Source organism: Theropithecus gelada, chromosome 2 (genome assembly GCF_003255815.1).
Source record: "Theropithecus gelada isolate Dixy chromosome 2, Tgel_1.0, whole genome shotgun sequence".
In the NCBI taxonomy this organism is placed as follows: Eukaryota; Metazoa; Chordata; class Mammalia; order Primates; family Cercopithecidae; genus Theropithecus; species Theropithecus gelada.
The window spans coordinates 1,799,571-1,825,641 of NC_037669.1; the positions used below are offsets into that span (position 1 = coordinate 1,799,571).

The 26,071-nt window shown below is 38.2% G+C and overlaps 1 protein-coding gene across 6 annotated transcripts in view; it reads left to right on the plus strand.

The window, feature by feature from the left end:
- ROBO2 (roundabout guidance receptor 2) overlaps positions 1 to 26,071 on the plus strand; it is a 1,769,701-nt gene that overhangs the window by 1,572,431 nt on the left and 171,199 nt on the right. For all 6 annotated transcript variants that reach the window (XM_025376509.1, XM_025376508.1, XM_025376507.1 and 3 more), the window contains one exon: positions 22,868 to 23,025. In XM_025376509.1, the coding sequence (XP_025232294.1) occupies positions 22,868 to 23,025 (158 nt within the window). The remainder of the gene's footprint in view (positions 1 to 22,867; positions 23,026 to 26,071) is intronic.

Genomic DNA, 26,071 nt, shown 5'->3' on the forward strand with positions numbered 1-26,071 from the left:
TTTTTTTTTTTTGAATTGACTTTTTTTTAATTATACTTTAAGTTCTAGGGTACATGTGCACAACGTGCAGGTTTGTTACATATGTATACATGTGCCATGTTGGTGTGCTGCACCCATTAACTCATCATTTACATTAGGTATATCTCCTAATGCTATCCCTCCCCTCTCCCCCCTCCCCACAATAGGGCCCAGTGTGTGATGTTCCCCTTCCTGTGTCCAAGTGTTCTCATTGTTCAATTCCCACCTATGAGTGAGAACATGCGGTGTTTGGTTTTCTGTTCTTGCGATAGTTTGGTAAGAATGATGGTTTCCAGCTGCATCCATGTCCCTACAAAGGACACCAACTCATCCTTTTTTATGGCTGCATAGTATTCCATGGTGTATATGTGCCACATTTTCTTAATCCAGTCTGTCATTGATGGACATTTGGGTTGGTTCCAAGTCTTTGCTATTGTAAATAGTGCCGCAAGAAACATACGTGTGTATGTGTCTTTATAGCAGCATGATTTATAATCCTTTGGGTATATACCCAGTAATGGGATGGCTGGATCAAACGGTATTTCTAGTTCTAGATCCTTGAGGAATCACCACACTGTTTTCCACAATGGTTGAACTAGTTTACACTCCCACCAACAGTGTAAAAGTGTTCCTATTTCTCCACATCCTCTCCAGTACTTGTTGTTTCCTGACTTTTTAATGATCGCCATTCTAACTGGTGTGAGATAGTATCTTATGAGTTAGCTTTTTCTTATAGTGAACACAATCCCACAACCAGGCTGTGCCTGTAATTTAGTCTACCTTTTCCTGGGTATATAAAAGTGGCTTAAACTAGGAGATGGCAAGAAAAAATGGATTAGTACTTTGTTGTTGCTGACATAAAGTAGATGTTAATAGTCACTAGCTTGTAATTTCAAAAGGTAAAATTATTACAGGAGAACAAATAGAACAATGAAACTCTAATGTTGACCCCCAAAACAATAAATTTAACTGCTTTTACAATAAATAGAATTACTAGTATAAATAGCAAGTCTTGCATGTTGTTTGATTAATGAAAGAACATGTTTTCATACCTTTGAGAAGAAAATACTGAATCATTGATGGAAACTTGAAAAAAGTGTTTCAGCTGCTACAATCATTTATGAAAAACTTTTAGGTTACACTAATGAAAAGAATGTATAGAAACAAATATTGGAAAATTATGACACTAAAAATACAATCACTGACATTTGAATATAGTTAATTAGGGGAAAACAGAAGTCTGAAATTAAGGAAAAGCCAAAATTGTTATACTTTTTTTTTTTTTTTTGAGATGGAGTCTTGCTCTGTCACCAGGCTGGAATGCAGTGGCATGATCTCAACTCACCGCAACCTCCAACTCCCTGGTTTAAGCTATTCTCCCACCTCAGCCGCCCGAGTAGCTGGGATTACAGGCACATACCACCATGCCCAGCTAATTTTTGTATTTTTCGTAGAGATGGGGTTTCACCATGTTGGCCAGGATGGTCTCAATCTCCTGACCTCGTGATCCGTCTGCCTCGGCCTTGGAAATTGCCGGGCTTACAGGCGTGAGCCACCGCTCCCAGTCTTACACTCTATTTTTAGATGTTTGAGGCAATGACTAATATGCATTTTTATTCATTCATTAATAAATATCAAGTGCCATCATCCTATATATCATCTGATTTGCAAAGCAGTTTTCACATATGCTTCTCTTTATAGTAATGTCCTTTGAGGGTTGATGGCAACTAAGGAGCTTTGTCAATTAAATATTCCTAAATGTGGAGGGAATCTGCAAAGTAAATGCAAACGTTTATTTCCCTTTCTCTTATTAAAAATGAATTATCAAGGCCCGGCATGTCTTCTTGTAGTAGAGCGATGGAGGAATTATTCAGAAAGTACTATCAGTGCTCATATGTCACCTTGAATTCTGAGCATCCTATTTAGCACTCTAGTATGAAAATATGCCGTACTATCGTAGCACATTCTATAGAAAACCATGCATAAATAGAATACAACATAAATAGAATAGTGAAAAGCAATAATGTTGAAAGCTGTATCATTTTTTAACTTACAAAGTGAACTTTTTTATCAGTCAAAACAGCAAGCAAATAAAATTAGCCATTGAAGATTCAAAACTAAGAGTCAACCGGAGTTGCTGTCTAATTATTTATGTTTTGTTGGAGATATAAGAAATCTCAAAGCTTGGCCCTACTTCAAAGGAAAGAATGTTGGCTAGGTAGGATAGAGGTGGGGGTAGTCGTGGAACTGTTAAGGAAACATTTATGTGAAAATACACTTACGATGTTTTAATAAAAGCTAAAGGATATACAGTGTGCTGGATTTTGTGTGCAAAACTTTCATTTTGTTCCAGTTAAATACTGAGTTCTAATGTACAGAAGTGAGAAATTTAGTGGCAAATCCAAAAAGAAAAGAAAAGAAAACAAACAGACTTGTCTTCATTCTGAAGTACCAAGGCAACCATCCAAGTGGTGGAAGATCTTTGGCACCATATGTGCTGTTCTTCCTACGGGGATGACATTTTAAACTTAACTGAAATGACTGGGAGTATTTGAATTCTGCCAGATTCTTTTCACTTCATCTCAACATGGGATGACTGTCCTCAGTAGAATGTATTCTTGGAAGAATCCGCACTTCCTGCAGAAAGGAGGCTTATCATGGCCAGTGTCCTTTCATGTAATGTAGTTCACATCACTGAACACAACTCAGGGTCACAGCTCAAGGTCAAAATGTAGATATGGCAATGTGAGGCATATTTGAGGGTCTGCATCTGGGCACCAATTTCCCTGTCTCCCCATTACACATCTTCTTTCTGTCTCAAGGGTACCAAAGGATTATTTGTTGCTTTTAAACCTTGCTATTTGCTCCCACACTGAATAGAGATTACAGTCTCCCTCCAGCCCTTTAAAAGTCCAACACACCAAGCTTTGCCATGTGTGAGCAATCTACAGGCACTATTAGCCCCGCTTGAGTAGCTCTTGATAACACTCTCTAGGAAGTCAATTAAAGATGTCAGGAGGTGGGCTGGACTGCTTTTCTTTTACTAACAGGCATTCAGAGAGTGGAAGATGGAACTGTCAGAAACAGGTGATTTTGGGTTGTCAAGAAACGAAGGCTCCTGATTTGTTTTGTCTTTCCCCCTCATTATTTCAACTTTTTTCTTTTTGTGATCTCTTTTAGTTTTTAGCCAGCAATAGCTATATAATATGGAGGACAAAGCACCTAGTGTAATAAATGACAATAGCATTTGCTTAGTGTAAGTTTAAAATATAAAGAGAGATAAAGTCTTAGAAATTTGAGCATAGTGAGAATTTGTGTTAAGGAGTTACTTTTTGTGTTAAAATGCCTGTATATAAATACAAGTTAAATGGCTGTTCACTAAGAACTGGTCATAAAATTTGATCGGTATTATATTAGAGTAATTCTCTGTGCTTGCTTCCCATACAACAGGGATCACTTTCTTTTGCTACAAATCTTGACCCTTTTATGTGCTTTCACTGAGAAAGACTATCCAAAGAAGGAAATGACTAGACTTTATTCTAAATTAATATGAAGCAAAGTGTCACAACTATTTATCTAAGCTAATGAATGTAAGTGTTTAAACCAGATTATTCTGTCATCCTAAGTATTATTTCGTTCAGTCAAAATAGTATTTGTTAAATATTATATTAATTTACCATTTGTTAAATTAATGTAATAATAGAGAAATAAACATTTGATTGTATTTGAGCTACAACCTAGTTATACATTTATATACTAATCAGGAGAATTATCACTGTGGGCAAATATATACTTTATAAGAGACTGTGTATAACTTTAAATATCTCTATTTGATTATTCAAAACCATTATAATGCCAGGTGTGTGCTAAATGTCAAAAAACTCTTTCAGTTAATCCTTATTGCCACCTTAGATAAGAGGCGCCATTATCCCCATTTCACAGATGAAGAAGCAAAACGTTAGAGAGGGTAAATAACTTGCTGCAAATGGCGTAGCTGTGAAGCAACAATACCAGGACTCAAACCACAGGCTTTCAGTCACCAGAACATGTGGTTATAACCTCCAGGGAGCAAAGAATAGCTGAAGACGCAAGATTCTGTTGGTACCTGCAAGTGCAGAAAATATAACCTAGAAGAATTATGTGACTCTGAGAAGTAAACTGTCTCCAAGATGGTAACATACAGTTTTGAATGTTTCAATAACAGTGAGTGAGGAGAGAGAAAAGATTGAGGCTGACGAGAAAGTTTGTGTTTGCTGGAAGAAGAGGCTGGCTTAAATTTTTCTTAAAAAGTGAAAACCAATCCTGAGGGTTTCCGCATAGCCATTAGGAAAAGCTGCCGTAGTTCATTACACAGAAGAGGAATGTAACACTGATCAGCAATTCACTCACCATCACCCTTTGTTCTCCAGTTTTTTAATGAAAAAAAGGCAACTGTACAGAATCAAGCTCATGTTAGGGATTTATTCAAAGAAGCCAGTGTCATCATGAATTTTGAAGTAAAAATGGATTTAGCCTAATGTTCAAAATCACCATCTCACAGCATGGCGTAATAACTGATTATAATGAAGACCTTAGTTACTAAGCTAAATTATTTTTAGTATACTTCTATTATTAGGTTAAGAAATTGTAAAATATGCCTGTTACATCTGATTTCATCACAATATTTTTAAAGTATAAGATCTAGAATTTTAAAATGATCTATTTTCAAATCCTGGCCACTTTTGTTAACTAGATGAACTTGACATCTTGGAACCTCTGTCTTTTCATTTATAAACCTGCCAACCTTAAAGGGTCATTGTGAGTATTCAATTGACCTTATAGACAAGAGATCTTAACCATTTAATAGATATTGTTTTATTCCACCCCACTAGACAACTGCAGTATTTTAAAATAAACATTCAGAACATGATTTTTAAAAGGTTATGGATGTGATAAGAAGTGATACAAGCTTCTGACTTTTTTTCTGACCATTTGAATACATGAAATTTAGGAGTTAGTGTTTACCTTTGAAAATAAGAAACTACTAGTGTTTCACAGATCATTCAATGAGTATTACATTCCTTAGTAAAACAAGAGATAAGCAACTACCCATATATTGAGTAAACTCAACAATTAGACCAATATAAGGAACTTTCTACTAAAGATGCACGTGTAATAATTAACTATATCCAGTTTAGTAATGACAAGAATTGAAATTCATTATTCATCTGTTTATTCAATAAACACTTATTGTGCCCCTACTGTGTGCTAAGGATACCATTCTAGACTCTGGAAATACAACAGCAAGCAAAATGAACTCGGTTCCTGCCTTCATGGAGCTAGCTTACATTTTATTAAAAGCAGATGGATACTGAACACAAACAAGAATAATTTTACACAGTACTATGTGACATTCAGGGGAGAAAACAGAGGAATATGATATGTGTGATCTTGCTGCTTCTTTAGTTTGGGTAGTCCTAACAGGGAAAGTGAAGAAGTGATATGTAAACTGAGATTTGACTAAAAGAAGAGGAGAGGCGTAGGAAGTCATGGGGAGAATAACAGTTCACAGGCCAACTAAATGATGTAGAAACAAGACCCAAGGAAGTAACTGGCCCTGCTAGAAGAAAAAGGCCAGCATGGCTGGGAAAGAAGGGAGCCGAAGAGGTAGATACTATGAGATGAGAGGTCATATCTCTTGAGCCTTGTAGGCCAGGATAAGAATTTGCATGTTTGTCTAAATGTCATGGGGGCGGTGTGTGTGGAGGGGGGGCGAGGGGGGTGTCCGTTGGAGAATTTTATGTAAAAAGATGCCAAGGTTTATTTTGATAATTTTAAAGAGGTTCCTCTGTCTGCTGCTGGAAGAATTGACTGTAGGATGGACAGGAGTAAGAGGAAGATTGTTCAGTTGGCTGCTGTATACTCTGAGAGATGTTGGTGGCTCAGACAAAATGACAGGAGTGGAAGTGAAGAAAATCGGGTGGATTCTGAATAAGTTTCAGTCATTGGACGTTACTAATGGTCGGGATGGTGTGAGTGTGTTCATGGGTGACAGAAAGGGAGGAGCAATAATAATTCCTTGAGCAATTCATAGCAGATGCTACCATGTACAAAGACAGTGAAGACTGAGGAAATCAAGACTTGTATGGCAGAAATCATGAATTCCATTTTGGTAATGCTGAGTTACTCTTAGACGTTCAAGGCACTGTCTAGCAGGCAGGTGGATACGAGACTGCAGTTCCAGGGTAGCTCAGGCTGGAGGCGTGTATTTTGGGACCATCAGCATGGAGGCAGAACCAGCAGGGGTTCACTCGGAAGAATGTGTGGCTGGGACACTCCATTTTGAGTACTATTTTCTAAGGGCAGGAAGTCTTTGGCAAAGTAGATGGATGAGTAATGGCTAGTTGGAAGGAAATTAGGAAAAGTATTCCAGAAGACAAGGTAAAAAGCACACATTTAAATTAGATACATTTTAATGCAATGCTTTCAAGGTAATGATTTCATTATGCAGGAATTGAGGGGGGAATTTTAAAAATGTAGGAATTTTCCACATATTAACCCTTAGCAAATATATATCTAGCACTTGTTGTAGATAAGGTACAATGGGAGAGAAACATGGAGTTTTTATATCTGCATTGGAGAGAATAGCTAATAGCTAATTTCCCATTTTTTTCCATGGCCATCTGACTCTTCAGTCTTATAAGGTATTGATATATTATGTAGTAAAGGAAATTAATCACAATATTTTATTAAGCCGTCCACTGTTGTATGGAAGTCTTATTTGACCAAATATTTTAAATATTGAAAAGAAAATGATGGCTATATTAGTATACTTTTGTATCATTTTAAATGATTTTCAATTGCTAATAACCACCATCTCTCATATGACTTTTTTTTATAATTGAAAAAACAACAACAACTGGGACTCTCTGTTTAAAAAAAAATATGTTTTTAGAACATGCAATTTAATTATTGGTCTGCTTAATATTTGAGATTTATCGAAAATATAGAGTGAACCTTTTTTTATGCAAATTTATTCAGTTCTAAAAATAACTAAATGATAATAAAACATTCTTTTTTTCTTTACATCATCTACAGTAATGAAGCTGTTACCTCTCAGTGTGCATTTTAATGAATTTTAACTAACATTTTAATGAGCCAACATTATTATAGACCCAAGGTTTAGTCAAAATTGAATTTACCGGTATTGAGAAAAGTTCACCAAAAGTTAATTATACTGTTTAAAGATGGAATATAATATATTTTATGATAAACCATCAAGTATCATCCTATATGAAAAATCATGCTAATGGTTAAATAACATTATATTTATGCTGTACATAGATATATTCTTCATCACACTTTAAAAAATTAACGATATTTTTGTTTTTCTATATTCAATCTATATGAAATATAAAAGGCATAGCATATCAAAGAAAATAAATTAATATTCTTATAATATTAGATTTTTCAAAAAATATTTTTTAAAGAAATCTCTATGAAGAATTGTTATAAGTTTTTATTTTTTTAAAGGAGGAATGATTTATAATTTTCTTGATTTACTTTTTTTGTTTTTTCTGAGACAGAATCTTGCTCTGTTGCCAGGCTGGAGTGCAGCAGCACTATCTTGGCTCACTGCAATCCCCTCCTCCTGGGTTCAAGCCATTCTCCTGCACCAGCCTCCCGAGTATCTAGGATTACAGGCCCGTGCCACCACACCCAGCTAATTTTTGTATTTTTAGTAGAGACGGGGTTTCACCATATTGGCCGGGATGGTCTCCGTCTACTGATCTCAAATGATCCGCCCGCCTCGGCCTCCCAAAGTGCTGGGATTACAGGTGTGAGGCACCATACCTGGCCTGATTTATTTACGTGAAATAGATTTATAAACTCACAAGTTATAATTTGAGAGAGAAAAATAACTTTTCATAAAATTGATAATTTTGGGTAATAATTGATATTTTGGCTTCTATAGAAGATGTATTAACAACTATAAGCCACTCTCAAGTAAACCACAGTTAGTAATACTTGTTCCTTCCTTTAGAACCTCCTCACTCTTCATTCAGTATTCTATTGAGGCACTGAAGGGACTTAAGTCTCAAATCAAAAGGTTGTCATCGAATTTGTCTTTATGTCTCTTGTGCCTAGTTCATAGTAGTTAATGTTAAATGAAAAGAAAGGTCTTTCTCAATAGTAAAGTTTGTGAATTCTTAGTCTATCTTTGAAAAAAACTCATTAGTTGAATTGTATATTTTGATCAGGCTTAAGTTAAGGGCATGCTTACCAGCATCCTACAGATATTTTATTGACATTTACATTTCAAAGCACCTAATTGTAGAAAATTGCCATTTGTGTCACTGAATGACTCTTCTAAGAAACTACGTTTCTGTACTCTCTTCGCAACTCTTTGTGTTAAATTCAGCTGGGAAAGATAGTATGATTTGAAAACACTCTCCGTCAACATACTTTTTCTTTATGCATTGAGTTTATACATTGGTAAACATACGTATTAACAAGTAATTAACACATTTACAGGGTTTTAAAGAAGTATAAAGTAGATGCAGGGAAGTCTTCCTCCCTTATTCTTTATATTCCAGTATTTTTTTTTCCTGCAAATGCATTTGTTATTATTAGTTTCCTGTGTGTACTTTCAGAGATTGTTTTATGTGCATGCAAGCACATTCCAGCATATTTCTTTTCCTTTTCTAATTAATTAAAGCATCCAATGCATATTTCAAACCCAGCTCTGAAACTCGCTGCTCCAAAAAGACTTACTTAGGAAAACAGTTTCCTCCATTTTACCTCATGGAATTTTAAGTGTACTTGTCCCCAATGATTCATACTTTTATTTTTCAGTTGGTAGTTTTTGAGTTAGGCATGCTAACTTTCCTAGATCTCTGTAGTACTGTGAGTGGAACATCTTTCACTGAACTGTCTTGTGCTCCCAAAGTGTGCCATGTGGAGACGGTAACAAAACATGGAGCACATACTTGAGTTTAAAAAGTGGACTATTGAAAAATAAAACTCCTCTGTGACCTCACAGAGGTAGTCTCAACAACTAGAGCTGGTTGAAAAGTGAAAAACAAATATCTAAGTTTGTTATCAATTTAACAGAGCAAAATTAAACGTCCTATTAAAATCAACTTTTAAAAATGAATTAGGTAAAACTTACTGGGCAAAATGTATACTTTTTGATTGGGAAGAACCATGGATATTAGTACTGTATAACATAAAATAGTACCTCTAAATATGTTTGCTTTTAGAATTATATATAAATTCCTACTCCTTTAATACTTATTCATAGCGATGATCACTTTTAGCAATTGCAGAGTAATTGATTGACCCCTAAGACATTAAGGTCTGAAAAATTTTATATATGGGACAGGGTTATTAAAGATTATTATTATTGTTGTTGTTATTATTACTTTTCTTGAGACAGAGTCTCACTCTGTTGCCCAGGCTGGAGTGCAGTGGTGCAATCATGGTTCACTGCAGCCTTGACCACCTGGGCTCAAGCAATCTTCCCACCTCAGCCTCCAAAGTAGCTGTGACTACAGGCGCACACCACTACGTCTGGCTAATTTTTGTATTTTTGGTGGAGATGGGATTTCACCATGTTGCCCCAAATGGTCTTGAACTCCTGAGCTCGAACTCCCATCTCATGGCCTGTCAAAGTGCTGGGATTATAGGCGTGAGCCACCATGCCTGACCTCTTGAAGATCATTAACTATTGGACAGTCAAAGGAATTAAAAATTGACAGCCATGAAACTCATTTAAGATCAGATTCAAAAGTAAGATTCAAAGTCTTTCTTGTTTACTACACTACATCTAATTCCTAATGACAGTAACTCTTTTAGGAACGATTTCCTTTACTTTTCATTGTACTTTACAAAGATCACTTGTGTAGGCTTCATAACAAACCAAAGACAAAGGCTTTTTTAAAACCTTCATTTTACAGATGAAAAAAGCTGAAGCTAAAATGGCTGAAGGACCTGTAATAATTTAATAATAAAAGTGGATAATCATCTGGATAATAAAAGTAACAGAACGGAGACAACGCAGGCCGTGTGACTGGGCCCGTTATCTTTCCCACAGTGCTGTGCTGGCTTCCTGCCAAATAGTAGCAGCTCCATAAACACGTGTTAAATGGGAGTTCCAGGTCCCTAAGAGGAACTGGCATATGGTGGAGGAGATTTAGAGTGCGTTCCAGAAATAGAGAACAAACTGTGTTTAGGCCCTAAAAAAGAAAAGAGCATATTACGTTTCAGGACCTGAAGAAAGGCCTGAGGAAGTACGGGTTTAGGATTATGATTGAGGGGACAAAGAAGAGGCTGTAGAGATTATTTTAGAGAATAGACCACATCGAGTTACAGGGGGAGGAAGGGAACTATTCAGCCTGAATTTCCTGGAACTGTCCTGGAATAATTATTAATAGTACTTCCTTTGGATTTCAAAGGTGTTAGGTTGGAAGGTGAAAAAGAAAGTTATCCAATTCTTAGATTATGCTGAAGATTTTTTTAAAATTTCAGAATGAATGAATGAATGCATTTCCTCCTTTACTACTTGGGATATTAGAAGGAAAATGAAAAGTCTTTTAGTCCATATTTCGTACCTGTCACTTTTATCAACTGAGAGCAGCTTCAGTGATTGGTTCTCCAGTGATATATTGAAGCCATTTGTCATAAGGCCCTCGCCCTCTAAAGCAAAGGTCTTCCTTTAAGTAAACATGGGGAAAATATGTCAAGGGCAGTATTAAACATGTGCATTAGAAATTACTCAATCTGTATGTAACATTTGATTATTTACTAGCCAGTAATTTACTTCAAAAATTATCCCATTTGCCAACTTCAGATTTTGTTGTTGTTGTTGCTGACATTTTAGACAACTTGACCTACATTCACAATAGCCATAATTTGTTCATCAAGAGTACCAAGAAAACAAGATTCTAATTTTACTGTTTGTAGACAGTTTTTAGAGGGAGTAAGGTTAATATGGTGTGTGAAAAAAGCCAAAAAGAGGTTAAGGCAGTTTGTGAATTTTAGTAATATGGCATAATAAATTGCCTTGATTAGGTCAAAATAATGGAGGTTTAGTAGACTTTCTGGTAAATCTTATTTATCAAGTTTGGTATCATCCCAGGGAGAGAAACTAAAACCATCTCATGCAGCTAAGTAAGTAGTAACTACAATGTAGAGAGCTGCTTCCTCTCCACCCAGACAGGGAATGGCTATGATTGTTTTTTATCTCCAAGTATTCTGAGAGTGAAAGTGTAGTAAGTCCTCAGGCTAGGAGAAACAGGGTAGCTCAGGGAATACATACAGAGCTAGAGACTCAGAAGGCAGTACTATTTATTTTCTTATTGTTGAGCACATACTCTATGGATGGCCAAGGTGGCTCCAGTGTGTATCAGAGGAAAAGAAGGATTTCATTGAAAACTCTACTTAAGAAGGCTTCTTTCCAGTTTCACCTAAGATGTGAAAGTTTGATTAAAGCATCCATGAATTTTAAAATATTTAAATACTTTTGGGTAAAACACATATTATTAATTCTCTTCGTGAGAACTCAGTATTACTTATACCTTAAAAAGATACTCAGTATTTGTTGTTTGATATCAGTTTGTCTTTAGGAATATAAGAAATTGTGCTTTTCATAAGTAAACAAAGATCTTCAAGCACATTGTTCTCCAATCACTGTCAGTGGTGTAATATGAATTTTCTGAGATAATTTAAATTTGGTATTTGGGACATTTGCATTTACAAAAAGTACTTGGATATGCTCCTTGCTTCCTCTTCTGCTGAACTGTCAGAAGATGGCGATGCTTTTGAAGATTTATGGTAGATGGGTAATGAGATTGCTGAATGTTAACTACTGTATTCGGAATTCATTTAGTAGCAAAAGAAAAGAAGGTTACTGGGTTTGGGATAGAGTAGAGAAGTGATAGAGCTATTTTTAATCAGCGAATTTAAAAATCAATATGATACCTTCTGAATTAGGATACATTTCAAGCCTCTTGTCATGTAGCAATCAAGTAGAACATTTCCTGAAGAATATAGGATGCCAAATTGGATCTAATTCAGTAAAATTCGTGATGGTGTAATGCCCATATTTTGTGATGTGGACATATCAAATTTTAATATTGGAAGACTAAGACCAAAAAATCCACAAGCATGTGGAATATGTTTTTTAAATTTAAAATTCTAATATAATCTATGCAGTTAGGCTTTGGTTATGTACCAGTGCAAAAGAGGAACATACACCGTGTACTCTCAAACTGCTCATTTTTAAGTTTATGGATTATGATGTGATCCACGTGAACCCCCTATCTAGGACCTCCAACGGTTGTGGTTACAAAATGTGTTGTTAAAATAGCTAAAACGATGGAAAGGGTGAAATTGGCAGAATCAAGTTGTGAGCCCATAGATATAATTATATTTCTACTCTATTCAGAGATGTGTTGAGTTTCAGGTAGAGGAGAAAAAAAGATAAAGCAACAGTAGTGTTGAAGTAACTGGCAAAGAAGGTTGACCTTGACCTTCTTTTCCTTTCAACCCTCATTTCATCAGCAGGGGTGAGATTACTTTGAGACCCTGCCAATAGGTAATAAATAACACATAAATTCCAGGACACCCTTGCACTGTAGGGTGCCCTAATGTGTAATAATCCTTAGACTATTGAGTTTATAACTCATGACATCTGGCAGTTACTTGGCATTGTAATTCATGTTGATCACGCACATCAGAATACACGACAGTAGAGAAATATCGGAGCAATAACACGTTGATACCAGGAGAGGCTAGAATGACAAAAGATGCTGCGGAAGCTGTGTACCTCTGTGAACTGTGCGCTGGAATGCTGTGAAAGCTAATATCTTCAGATAAGGACTGACAAGGTGGGAGGAGAGCAGCGATCTGTTGGGATCCAGAATAATGCAGCACATTAATAGGTACTTGATAACACTCTTTATTTCCTTTATTCAAATGGACAACTATAGCTATAAGTCAGTAATGAATCTTGAAATTTGGATTTAAATACATACTTAGATATATTTTAAGTGTACGTGTAAACAAATGTATTGAATTCAAGTTTTGTATAAATATATATGAATGAGATTTAATACTTTGGTTTTTGTTTTCTTTGGTCTAATGGTAAGGTAAGGGCTAAATGAGGAGGGGATGCAGAGAGTTGGAGAAAAATGAGAAGCAGCAGGAAAACAAGGTAGGTGTTCTACAGAGCACCCGTAACGCGCTGACCCGGTGCCTAGCAGCCTACGTACTCTGTCTGAAGACATGAGCTAGGCCCATGGGACCTGAACCAGACTGAAAAGCTTGATGCAGACAGATGGTTATTTGTAATCATCCTGTAAATGTAAATTCTTTAAAGCTGGTGGGCTTGCTGGCTCTATCATCTCTCTGTCTCTCTATCTCTCTATCTCGCTATCTATCCCCAAACCCAGATCTAAGAAAAGTAGGAGGCCGTATTATAAGCTTGAAACAATCTGGTGTTTCCCCTTGTTATCATCTTAAAAAACACTAATTAAAAACAATAAGCTAGGCTGTGTAGTTCTTCATTTTGAATTGACTGTATTATATCTTCTCATGCCCAAAGTTACAAGCATTGCTTTGAACAAGCCAAGACAGTTGTGTCCGAACGGGGCAGTGCTGAAAGGCAGTTGCTCATGGAGCAGAGCAGAGCGTTTTGGGAGCATGGTGAGGTGGCTTTTGTTCTGCAGCTGAGGAAGGCGTTGCCTTGCACATGTTAGGTTAGTACTAGCATTGCTAGAAACCATCCTCCTCACATGCTGTGTTTGGACACAATCTCTAACTTGATCTGGTGTCTTTGAGCTTTCTGTGATTTTGGAGGCAGCAATGCCATGTGAATGATTCTGTGGGCGATGGCTCTTTAAGGGAGAAAAAAGAGGAACTGATTAAACATTAATTAGCTTCAATCCACAGCTTCCTCATAAGCTAATGGGTAGGCTCTGCAGATCCCTGTCAAATATCACATGCTAGGCTTTGCCAAAAATAGGACTTCCAAGTGTTGAAGGTATGCCAACTGCTGGCTTTTTAACTGCAAACCAAAGGAAATGATTGCCAGAGACAGGCCTAGAGTCTGCCGTGGTCAGATGTCACCAGTTTGCAGTGCCACATGTGATCCAAGAGTTTATGAATGATCTCAACACTTGGTCCCCAAGGAGAACATATGCATTACAGAGGTTATGGATACAAATTACAGAGAGCGCAATGTTTCCATGCAATTTCTAAGAATCCTTCAGCAAGTTCTAAACATTAATGGAAAACATTAAGGAAGACTTGGCACTCTTCGCAGGACTTCAAATTATCTTGTGGGTGAGGACAGAACACGGCTAAAAAAAGGGATTCAAGAATAAAGACTTGGCTAAGAAACTCGAGGCTGGCCATTCCTCCTGGGTGAATTATGCGTGTGTTTGTGTGTTTTATTCCCCGCAGAATACTAGACTTCGCAAAATGCTGTGACTTGAAAATGAACAAGTCACAGGGCATTCTTGTTTATTCAACATGCTCCAGTTCATACCGCCGGTTTCTCTGGATCGTTTGCTCAGTGAATGTGCCCGTACACAGCCTCTCGCTGGAGGTGGGGTGAGAGCTTCTCGTGTTGGTGTTGTCAGCGTGCTACAGGGTGCCAGAGTGTCAGCCTGCACAGCGGCCCCCGGATGTCTCCCCACTGAGTTCTTTCTTTCCCATTCCCCTTCTGTGCAGAAGAAACCACTTAGGACTTATGCCCACAGGTTCAGATGTTACTGTCTATTTAACTGGTGCCTAGCCCATCCTGACCGCATTTTGTTCAATGGTACCAAATGTAATAGAGTAGTCCCTTGTGAATGACAATCTGTATTCAGTTGTTTCATCATCAAAACTTCGGAAAAATACAAGATTATTATGCCGTGTCAGTGGGGAGCTTCTGGTTGAAAAGGGAAACTTACACTGGCTTAAATATAAAAGGAAGCATATCTAGAAAGTCCAGAGCTAGCACGGTTTTCAGAATTAGTTTGTCCAGCCATGTCCTTAAAAACCCAGATTGCTTTTGCACTCGGTTCATAGTTCCAGTTTCATCCTGAGGCTCGAGCTCCCCTTGGGTTCAAAGTGTGGCTGCCACCTACAGCCACGTCGTCTAGGAAGAGACAGGGCGCTTTCTTCACGTGCCGAGTGGAAGTTCCGAGCTGCTTGCTGGCTGGGGTAACATCCAGGCATTCCCTCTGGTAACTGGTGGTGGTGGTGGTGGCCGTGGTGTTGGTAGGGCTGGGGGAATAATCCGTGCTAGTTTTATGAGTGGCCATCACTTGTTTTTCCTCTTAATCCATTGTAATAATTTACTATGATATACTGTAATTTGTGCTACCGGTTTTTCTGGCTGACATAAGTCTGTTTTATTCTTTGAGTCGTTGATTTCTGACCTTCTTGAACTGTCTGGCTTTCATTTTACAGATACATGAGCATGTAGGTAGGCAAGCCAAGGATTCTATTTCTCAATTCCAAACGACTCAAACTGTTCTTCATAGATGACATTTTAAAATCAAATTAAAACCTTGTGGTCTATTTTATGTAATAAAAAAAGGCTGCAATACACATCTCAAAGAAGAGCACATCAATTCAATCAACCAATCAACAATATTTGGTTAACTTTTCTGATACCCTTCAACTTGAGAGCTCTTTGGAGGGTTACCCAGTCCAGTTAAGTAGATAAGGAAAGACTTCAGGTGAGTGAGTCCAAAGCTGATGTGGAATGAAGAGTATGTACTCCAGAAAGGCACAGGCGAAAGTAAGAGAACAAAGGGACAGCTAGGAGTGACTTTCAGGCAGAAAGCCCATCATATGCCAACGTCCAATGATAATTAGGTGTTCCTTCATATCCCTAGGGCGTGGAGGTTACAGAACTGTCCCTGATGAGCCTGGAGACACATGCAGGTCCCTAGGGCGTGGAGGTTACAGAAATGTCCCTGATGAGCCTGGAGACATATGCAGGGACCTGATTCCAAACAACATTTGAAATCATATTAAGGAGAGAATTGTATCTTGAGAGCCATTAAAAAGTGTTAAAAAGGGAATTGACATGATCACATTTGCATTTTAGCTAACTCATAATAGCTACAATGGAAAGTTTAAAGGAAGAATCAGAGAAAAAGGTCAAATAGGATATTCTTACAGCAATTCATGGAATAGATAAGGACATTCCGAACTAGGGCAGTGGAGAGAGGATAAATAGACCCAGATGATATTGCAAATCAGTGCAGCATAATGACTGTGTAAATTCTAGTGTCAGACACACTGGGTTCAAACCCCGTACTTACCTAACACAATAGATGAGTCTCCAATGACCTATTCTATATCCATAACACAGTCATCGGCACATAGTATGTACTCACTAAATTTTGGCTATTATCATAGAACAAGTTATTTTAAAAATAGATTAAAAGTGACATTATATGTGCCTGTTAATTTTTAAAAGCAAATTTAAAAAATTCTTACTGAAAATCGGCACATAATTATATATATTATATGTACGGATAAGTAAAGGCTCCTGAGTATCCTTCTATGTATCATAATTTACTGAAGCTGTATTCACAAACTAAAATGTATGTCCTATAAGGAACTGCTTGAGACTAGAGGTCAGTCTTCTACTGAGAAGTCCGGATGTCATTATGCCACGTAGCTCCAGCAGTTCCGACACATACACAGAGACAAAACCTGCCTGCAAGAAACCCTTGTGTTCAGTGTTGTTTGGGTTGCCTGTGGTTTTCAACTGCTGTTGGCCATACCTTTCATTACAATTTTTTCTTAGATTATCTTTCGCACAATATTTAGTTGGTTGTAGATAGTATTCTTTAGTCAGTGATGTGTGCCAATTCTTTTATCAGTAACATTTTAGGCTTTACCCTTCTAATAACTTCTTTGGGGTCATGTGCACATTGTGGTTTAGAAATATATCTTTCAGAAGTCCATTAATTATACAATCTCACCTCATTGTCATTACTAATTTGTTTTAATAAACTAAGATGGAAATGACTATGTAGTGATTTGCCTAGACCGAGGTTAAAAAAAAATTCTAAGAACTATTGATTTAAGACAAAACAGACAGGGTTTGGGATGGGAAAGAATATGGGATTATAAGGAACTAGGAGTCAAAGATATAAGCTCTAAAATCATAGCTGGACATAAAACTTTTTAAAGGCACTCTATTAGTTACCTGTTGCTCCGTAACAAATTGCTACAAAATTCAGTGGTGACTTGAGTCCTCAAGGGTGTTTGGACTGAGGGCCTTGGTTTCTTGCCAGCCGTTGGTGACTTCAGATCCTTGCCAAACAGGCCTCTCCATTCTGCAACATGGCACCCTGCATGATCAGAGGAAGTATGTGAAAGAGAGTAAGAGAGGAATTCAGACTTTCCCTCTAAAGATTCAATAACTTAGTCTGCTGAAATACACTGACAGTAGACATATTAACACGAGAAAAAGGCTACATATTTACTACGCACACATGTGCATAGAAGCCACACAAAATATGAGACTGAAAGAAGGGTCAAATACTTGAAGCTTAATTATTCTCTTCACAGAGGAGAAAGAAGTGGGAGATACAGGCAATTTTAGAAGAATAAGTGATTTTTTGAGGAGATGAATGGGTCTGAAGAACAAAGGGTGGCCTGGGACAAAGTTTCCCTGGGCTCTGGGTGCAGTGTCGACTCTGGTCTTTCCTCCTGCAGTATGCACCAGTTTCCCCTGTTTAATGAGATATCTGAGAAAGGAATTCAAATAATTGAATATCTTCTGGACGACAGGATCTTTAGGTAGACAGGGGATCGTTAGAGAAAGCCCTTTCTTCTATTTGCTATTCAGTGGGTGCTCTTAGTTTAAAGTCTAAAGTGGCATATTTTGGGGTGTCATTTTCTAAGCCCCAATGAGAGACAGACAGAGAGAGAGAGAGAGAGCGCTAAAACATGCAAGTCGCAATCGTTTATAACCTGATCTTGGAAGTGGCATCCTATCACTTTGTAACATTCTGTTCATCAAAGGTAAATCACTAGGTCTAGTTCATGTCAAGGGGAGGGGATATACAAAGGGAATAAATAACAGAAGGGAGTGACCATTGGAGAATAGAGCAAGGGCCTACCACAGGCACTTGTCATTCATGACATTCTTGTTAATATATTTGTTAACCGATTCATAGGAGAGTGTTGAGCACATTACAACATTCAATACATACCTGCAGAATTTTAATTTGTCAAAAATCTCTATGTCACAGATGTGAACTATATTGTATCAAGTCCTCTAGTAATTTAGAATGTTCCAATTTTCCAAAATAATTTCCTAAGTCAACCGGCCTCCCAATGTAAAAAACAGGCAAATATAATTCAGGTTATATTATGATTAGCTAAGTGAACTATTTATATGTGTTTTCCAGCTCACATATGGAAATGAATATTTGGGTTCTGGCCATTTACCTATCCCCCCACCCCACTCCACAGAGATTTGACACCTGTATTCTATCTTAGACCTGCAAGCAAGTTCTATATTAAAATGTACCTACTGTGTCCTTTTTCTTTTTAAATGAAATTTTAAGAATTGTATTTTTATTTGACAAGCAATCGTATGTCTTATGTATTTACTGGGTACAATGTACACCTGTTAGAAAAGCTATTGTCTGAAAGATGAAAGATAAATGTCCGTAAGGGTGTTGAGAAAAGCAGACCCTTGTATAGTTTGTTGGGGCTCAGAAACTGATACCCTGAAATATGTCACTAAAGCAGTGTCTGGGGTTCGAATATCTGAGGTTCGTTGCCTCATGCCAAGGAAATCAAGGACAGGGACACACAGGGAGTGAGTTTAAGAACAGAAGTTTAACAGGCAAAGGACAAACGCTCCCTTGTGCAGAGGGAGGGTTCCGAGCACACCTCCCAGTTGGCGACCAGAGGCGGCTGGTTTTACAGATGAGCTTGAGGACACGATGTCTGATTCCCACAGGGTTTGAAGGATAAGGTGGGGCAGGTGTGTCATTTACATAGCGTGTGAAGAAGTTGGCCACCCCACCGTAACCTTTATTATGCGGGTGAGTTCTCTACCTGGCTGGCAGCATGTTGCCTGCTCCTTTACTGCACCTGTGGTGACAAAAAAAAAAAAAAGCGGAAGGCAGAGCCTCGGTGTTGAACAGACTTGGCTTCCAGGTATCCCTTTGTGTTGGCGCAGCTGCCAGCATTCACCGTGCAAGCTTCTGGCTTGCTGCTCTATGTCTGCAGCTCGGTTTTACAGGCTGCCCTTTGTTAGAAATTACTTGGGGCTGTTTTTTGTTGAAAGGGAGGCCTCGCTGAGGACTGGTTTGCCCTCACTATCTGCCTACGTAATTTCTAGCTCCTATAGCAGCACTTGGACATGCTGAACTGAAGAGGAAGCCTCAAGATCTCTCTGACCTTCCTCCTCCAAACCCCCGTCTCTCAGTCCTCTGTGTCTCAAAGCACAGGATGAAGCTGTTCTCCAGAGTTTCTTACCTGCCTAAAGTCCGCACCTACCAGAGAAGAAAACCACTGCCTCTGGCCCTTCCCTGAATGCTCATGAGCTCAAACGATATTGCAGGAAGGAAGGCTGAAGTCGGACAGCAAACCTGGGCAAACTTTCCTCAAAACCAAGGTCCCTTTGTGAGCTGAAAAGACTTTGTCCCAGGCTGTTGTATGTTCTTTAAGCTTATTGAATCCGCCTAAAAAGTATCTATACTTCCTCATCTCTCTTTCCCCTAAGAAACAGAGTATATAACATTGGTGTACCATAGCGATACTAGACAATTACTCTGTGATTCTCCTCAGGGCACGCTAATACATTATACACCTTTTCTCCAGCTAATCTGCTTTTTGTGAGTTGATTTTTCAGTGAAGCATCAGAGGGCAAAGGGGAGGCTTTTCCTTGGCCCCTACGACTTGCTATAAATGTAAATTAACGCAGCCATTATGGAAACAGTATATCGTTTTTCTTTGAAACGTAACGTACTGCTGCCCTCTCATCGGATTTCTTTCTCTTCATCATATGTAAAGACTTTAGAGAATTAGGGTAACACACACAGTGGTATGTGCTCTTCTTTTGACATACTTGTCAAGCCACACTTGACAATATAGTTTTCAGTTCTTTCTAGGGTAGAGGATTTAGGGGGAATACACACACACACACACACACATTTACAATTTGAAATTGCTTTGCTATTTTCTACATTTACAAGACCATTTCAGTTCTCTTCATCCAACACATGGGAATACTTCACCGTGGCTAACACTTTCTTGTCTTTATCGGCTCAGATAAAGAGCACAGGGCAAAACCCAAGGCAGAAATTAATAATTAGCACAAAAATGGGAAGCGAGAGATGTTATTTTACTTTTGTTACATTTATGAATGTACATACAGACCCCAGAAACACATAAACAAATATCAGAATAAACATATCTTCCTTCAAAATTTGAGAAGAGTAAAAATGATTTTACTCCTTTTTCTAAAAATAAGTTCTAGGCTTGCTGTGCTGGAACCTGCTGAAAAGCATGTTGTTCACCTGAAAGAGAGAGAAGAAACAATATCCTGAAGACTTAGGGTAAAATAAATGATATCACCAAACACAAACGGATATACTGAGTGCTATACAAACCCCAAAGAGCATATTACAAGTTGAAGAGGGTACGGTATCAATTATATCATTATCTCACCCTACTCTCTGGCTGAATAGTCTGAAAGCCTAAAATTACAGTTGATGTTAGATTTCTTGGCTTCATTTGCAAATTGGAGTCATTTTCCCCCTTTTTGTTGAATGCCATAAACACATGTTTTATTGTTAAAGAGTAGCAGTCCTTTTAGTTTGTTATGATGTTTTTCTTCTTTTTCCATGTCAAAGGGCCTTTAAAAAAAAATGGATTGTAGCAAATTGGTGTAACATTGTATTTCTGAATGATTTGCAATGGTCTTAAGTACCATTTGTGCTTAGGCTTTTTGGCATACCATTTTTTAGGAGACCAGATCTGGAGAAGGCCCTTCAACTGGCCAGATGTGCCATTTTGGAACAGATCGAGGGCCTGCCAAAACACCATTTGTTGCCAGTACCGGATATTGTAGGGGTGCTCATCACCCTGTTACCATATTTTTGCACTTCTTAACGTTGCATAAATAGGCAGCTGTTCTGTATTTAGAATATAAATGAGTCACCAGCTTGCTCTCCCTGGAGGATTTACCTGCAAGAGGGAACCACAGTGTTAACCCCTTCTCATCAGTTGCATGAATGTCACATTTAAATGCACGCTTTCCTCAGCCCATTCAGAAGCAAATCCTTATGCATACAAATCACACCTTTCTTGCCAGTTAGACAAGGGGGCCAAAAATATGCAGTTCACAGTGCTAAAATGGAACACATTTCTTTAGCAGTGAAAGCAGTAAATTAATCAGCTTATAAACTGAGAGTGAACAATTTGTGCTGAATTATTTCTTACTGCTCCTTCAATAAGAGACAGGTTCTCTAATCTCATAAAGGGCCGTGACTTCATTAAGATGGAAAACCGTGTTAAAGGATGTGTTGCAAGAGACGAGAAAAGAAAAACCCTGGAAGTCACTGAGTTGTCTCTCTGGAGCTCTTTTAAGGACAGGGAGTTTTATTTATTTGGAGAATGACAATTAACCTACAGACTTGGCACAACAAAGAAGCAGAGTGCTGAAGTGGGTCTCATTATAGGACACGGAGGGCAGTTGGTTTGACCTCATCCCCACTCACAGCACGTGATTTACATACCAGGCTACCACAAGCTGCCTAATGTTGATTTCAAACAGCTCGATGTGTGCGTGTGTCTGTGTGTGTGTGTGTGCATGCGTGTGTGTGTAGGTTCATTTTACCTCGAGGTACTTTGGAACCAAACTTGTCAGTGTTGGATGTCCAAGCACAGAAACAGTGAAGCCGGTCAGGAAAAGCAGAGGCAGTTGTAGTATGTGGTACATTTGCTGATCTCAACTACTTTTTTGAATGTTTACCCTGAAATTGACGTAGCTCTGATTTACCACATAAACGCAGTCCTCTAGGGCTGAGCCATCTCTCCAGGCTTTTCATCTTGTCAGGAGCAGAGAAGCACAAGTAGATAGATAGGTGACATTTGGAGAGGCAGGCATGCCAGATTTTCGGTGGTTACAGCGGAGGCCCAACCTGCTGTTCTCCTTAATGAAAGGAAGGAAATTTCAGACAGGCAAAACTGCTATAAGGGATATCTCTGCCCTGAATGTCACGCTGCCCAGATGTCACTCGGCAGGTGGAGTTGCAGAGAGAATGAAAATGTAGCCCTGCGTACGTGGGTGCTAGTGCGCTGCAAGGGTGAACTATGAGTCTGTCTTCTGAAGTGTAATGAAAACAGTGTGGATCTTGTCTATGTTCATGTCATGAGAAAGGACTTCCTCAAAGAATTCTCACCCCACTTTCCCTCACAGACCATTAGGCTTGCAGGCTCACAAACCACGTGCGTATATACACACACACACACACACACACATATATGAGTTTCGGTGTAGAAAATAGAATCATACTAATGAAGCGTTCTGCACCTTGCTTTTTTAATCAATCACACAACTGTACATGAATATTTCTCATTTTTTGACTTATTTCATTTTTAAAATTGAATTTTTGACCAAAGGTGCACGATCATTTAGTCAGCCATTCTCCTGTTGATGATCATTTATGTTGGCTCTAGAATATTTTAAGGTGGATGTAGCTATGTTCTCAGTAAAAATCCAGGCGATTTTTACTAGAACAAGGTAAACAAGACTTGAAGTGACCTTGTACAACCGAAAGCTTTAGTTACCGTCGCTGAGTTTTCTTTTCCTGTAATTATTTTTCCTCAGTGTTACGAGATGACTTCCGACAAAACCCCACAGATGTTGTAGTGGCAGCTGGAGAGCCTGCAATCCTGGAGTGCCAGCCTCCCCGGGGACACCCAGAACCCACCATCTACTGGAAAAAAGACAAAGTTCGAATTGATGACAAGGAAGAAAGAATAAGCGTGAGTTAAATTAAAATCGTGGCCCAGAGAGATTGAATTTTCAGTCTCAAAATACAAAATAGATGTATTTTATCCTTTAACTTATTATTAATATAATTGTTTTTGAATGTTAATTACAATTTATACTGCCTTGAAAAGATTTAAAAACATGTGGATGAGACTATAACAGACAAAAATTATGTAAATCCAGAGTACATGAAATATTAATTGCACCAATCTGAATTGTATCTTTACCCTGCAATATTTGGCTTTTTTTTTTTTTTTTGAAACGGAGTCTTGCTCTGTCGCCCAGGCCAGAGTGCAGTGGTGCGATCTCCCTCACCCCAACCTCCGCCTCCTGGTTTCAAGTGATTCTCTTGCCTCAGCTTCCCAAGTAGCTGGGACTACAGGCGGGCACCTCCACGCCCAGCTAATTTTTGTGATTTTTGTATAGACAGGGTTTCACCATGTTGGCCTGGATAGTCTCCATCTCATGACCTCATGATGCACCCACCTCAGCCTCCCAATGTGCAGGGATTACAGGTGTGAGCCACTGTGCCCAGCGGATGTTATAGCTCTTTTATAAAAACTCCAGAAGCTTCTGTTAGCCATGCAGTACATGAGTGTTAAACTATAAATGATAGCCATAAGCCACATTAACTACATCTAATTTTGCACCATTTTCAAAAATTGTAAGTGAAAATAATTTAAGGTGATGAATATCTCAAATGCTGTTTCCAGTTTTTCCAATTAAATAATATTTATAACAGTAAAATTTTATACATGAATTGATTTAAAAGCAGATTGAATAGATATGAAATAAAATTGAAATCAAAATAGCTGACTGATTCTGCATGTTAGCTCATGCGGAAAAATAACTGTTTTCAAAGGAAATTTATAATCAGATTCATCAGTTGATTAATATTCAAAATGAAACACACAGAAACAGGGGAATGGCATGTCATCATTTTATTTCTTCAGAGGATCCATGCAATATTCATATGTGAAGTTTTTAAGTGAGAACCAACCCACAGAAATAGTATATAATTGCTTAACTTTCTGATATTATTCAGTAGTAAAATTTTTATATTCAGTACAACTGAGAGTGAATATATTTAATTTAAGATAATTTCTCATTTGGCTGAATAAATGTGCCATTTTAATAAAAAATCTATAAAGTATTGATATATTAATATATATATAGTCTTCATATATATATATATATATATATATATGTATATATAATTTTTGTGTGTGTGTGAGATGGAGTCTCGCTCTGTTGCCCAGGCTGGAGTATAGTGGTGCGATCCCGGCTCACTGCAAGCTCTGCCTCCCGGGTTCATGCCATTCTCCTGCCTCAGCCTCCCGAGTAGCTGGGACTACAGGTGCTGCCACCACGCCCGGCTAATTTTTTGTATTTTTTAGTAGAGATGGGGTTTCACCATATTAACGAGGATGGTCTCAATCTCCTGACCTCATGATCTGCCCACCTTGGCCTCCCAGAGTGCTGGGATTACAGGCGTGAGCCACCGCACCCGGCCAATGTACACAGTGTGATTACAACATAAAACAGAACCAGATAGGCTGTAGAACAGATAACAATGTATATTCATGTGTTTCTGGTATAGAGGAAAAGAGAATTTTTCCCTTCACCCTTCAAAGATTTAAGTCTTTTAGTCCGCTGAAATAAACTGGCAATAGACAGTTTAATGGAAGGAGAAGCATAGAAAAATATTTATATGTAAGTGCAAGGGAATCATACAAAGTATAAAACTCAAAGAAGGGATAGATGGTTGAAGCTTAATTACCCTCTTCATAGGATGAGGGAAGTGGGGATAGTAGGCAATTTCAGAGGAAGATTAAATGATCTTCATAGAAGATGAATGGGCCCAACAAATAGACAATAGCCTGAGACAAAGTTCCTCTGACCTCTGGGAGAGGTGGTAACAAGTTCTGGGAAGGTGAGGGGCAGAACTGCACTGCAAACAAAGGTTTTCTTATTACGTAGATAAAGTCTCTCAGATGACAACCCCAAGAAGAATAGTTGAACAGTCTGTCCAGTAGGCATGGTAATGACCTTTAGTTTCTTCTTTGGTAATTAATCTTTACAGGTTAATGAGATTTCAGACAGGGGATTTAGGGCAATTGTGTTTCTTTTGGAAGACCTTTTCTCAGTCAGATAAGGGAACTTTAGCAAGCTCCCCTCTCTGTTCTTGGGGCAAAGGAGGGGACAGAAACAAAGGAATGTCAGAGAGACATTGATGTTAAGGAAGTTTCTGAGGACTTACAATTTCCTTTAATTCAAAGTGCTCAGAAAGCCAAAGCACCACATTTTGGGGTATCATTTTCTGAGACCCAACACTAGTCTGACTGTTAACACTGTGAGATTGACATTACCAAAGAGAGTTTTGTTCTCAGTGGGCTTGCTTGGGTACCAAGTTTATGAAAATGTACTCCCAATGATGGAGTAAAATCAGCCAATGTTTAAGGATTGGTAGTTTATATTTATAGCATTTAGCTCTTGCCTATTTAAAGGAGTGCTGGCAGCTGAATAATCCAGGATGACCTTCCTCACAAGTCGGGCAATTGGTTGACTCTCAGCTGGATATCTTGGTTCCCCTCCTTATGATCTCTAATTTTCCAGCAGGCTACTTCAGTAGGTTCCCATGTTGGTCTCAGGGTTCCAACTCAGCAAGAGAAGGCAAAGACACAATGTACAAGAACCTTTCTTCCAGGGAAATATGTGCTTTAGTTCCATTGGTCAAATCAAGTCGTATTACCTAGCTCTCAGCTTCAAGGGGGAGGAGAAATGACCTTCGTAGCCATTTTTATAAGCTCTCATTTTATTCTATTCTATTCTCAATTCTCAGACAGAATTGAGAACAGGTTAATGGTCTTTTCCGCCTATGTAAAAAAAAAAGTTGAAAATTCCTTTCTATAGCATGACAAGTTGTAAATCTTGAAACATCTCTGATAAGAGCCAACCTACATGAGTTGTTTTTGCCTGTGAAATTAAAAAATAATGGAGAAAACCAACATGTTCTTATCTTGTATTTCTTCAAGAACA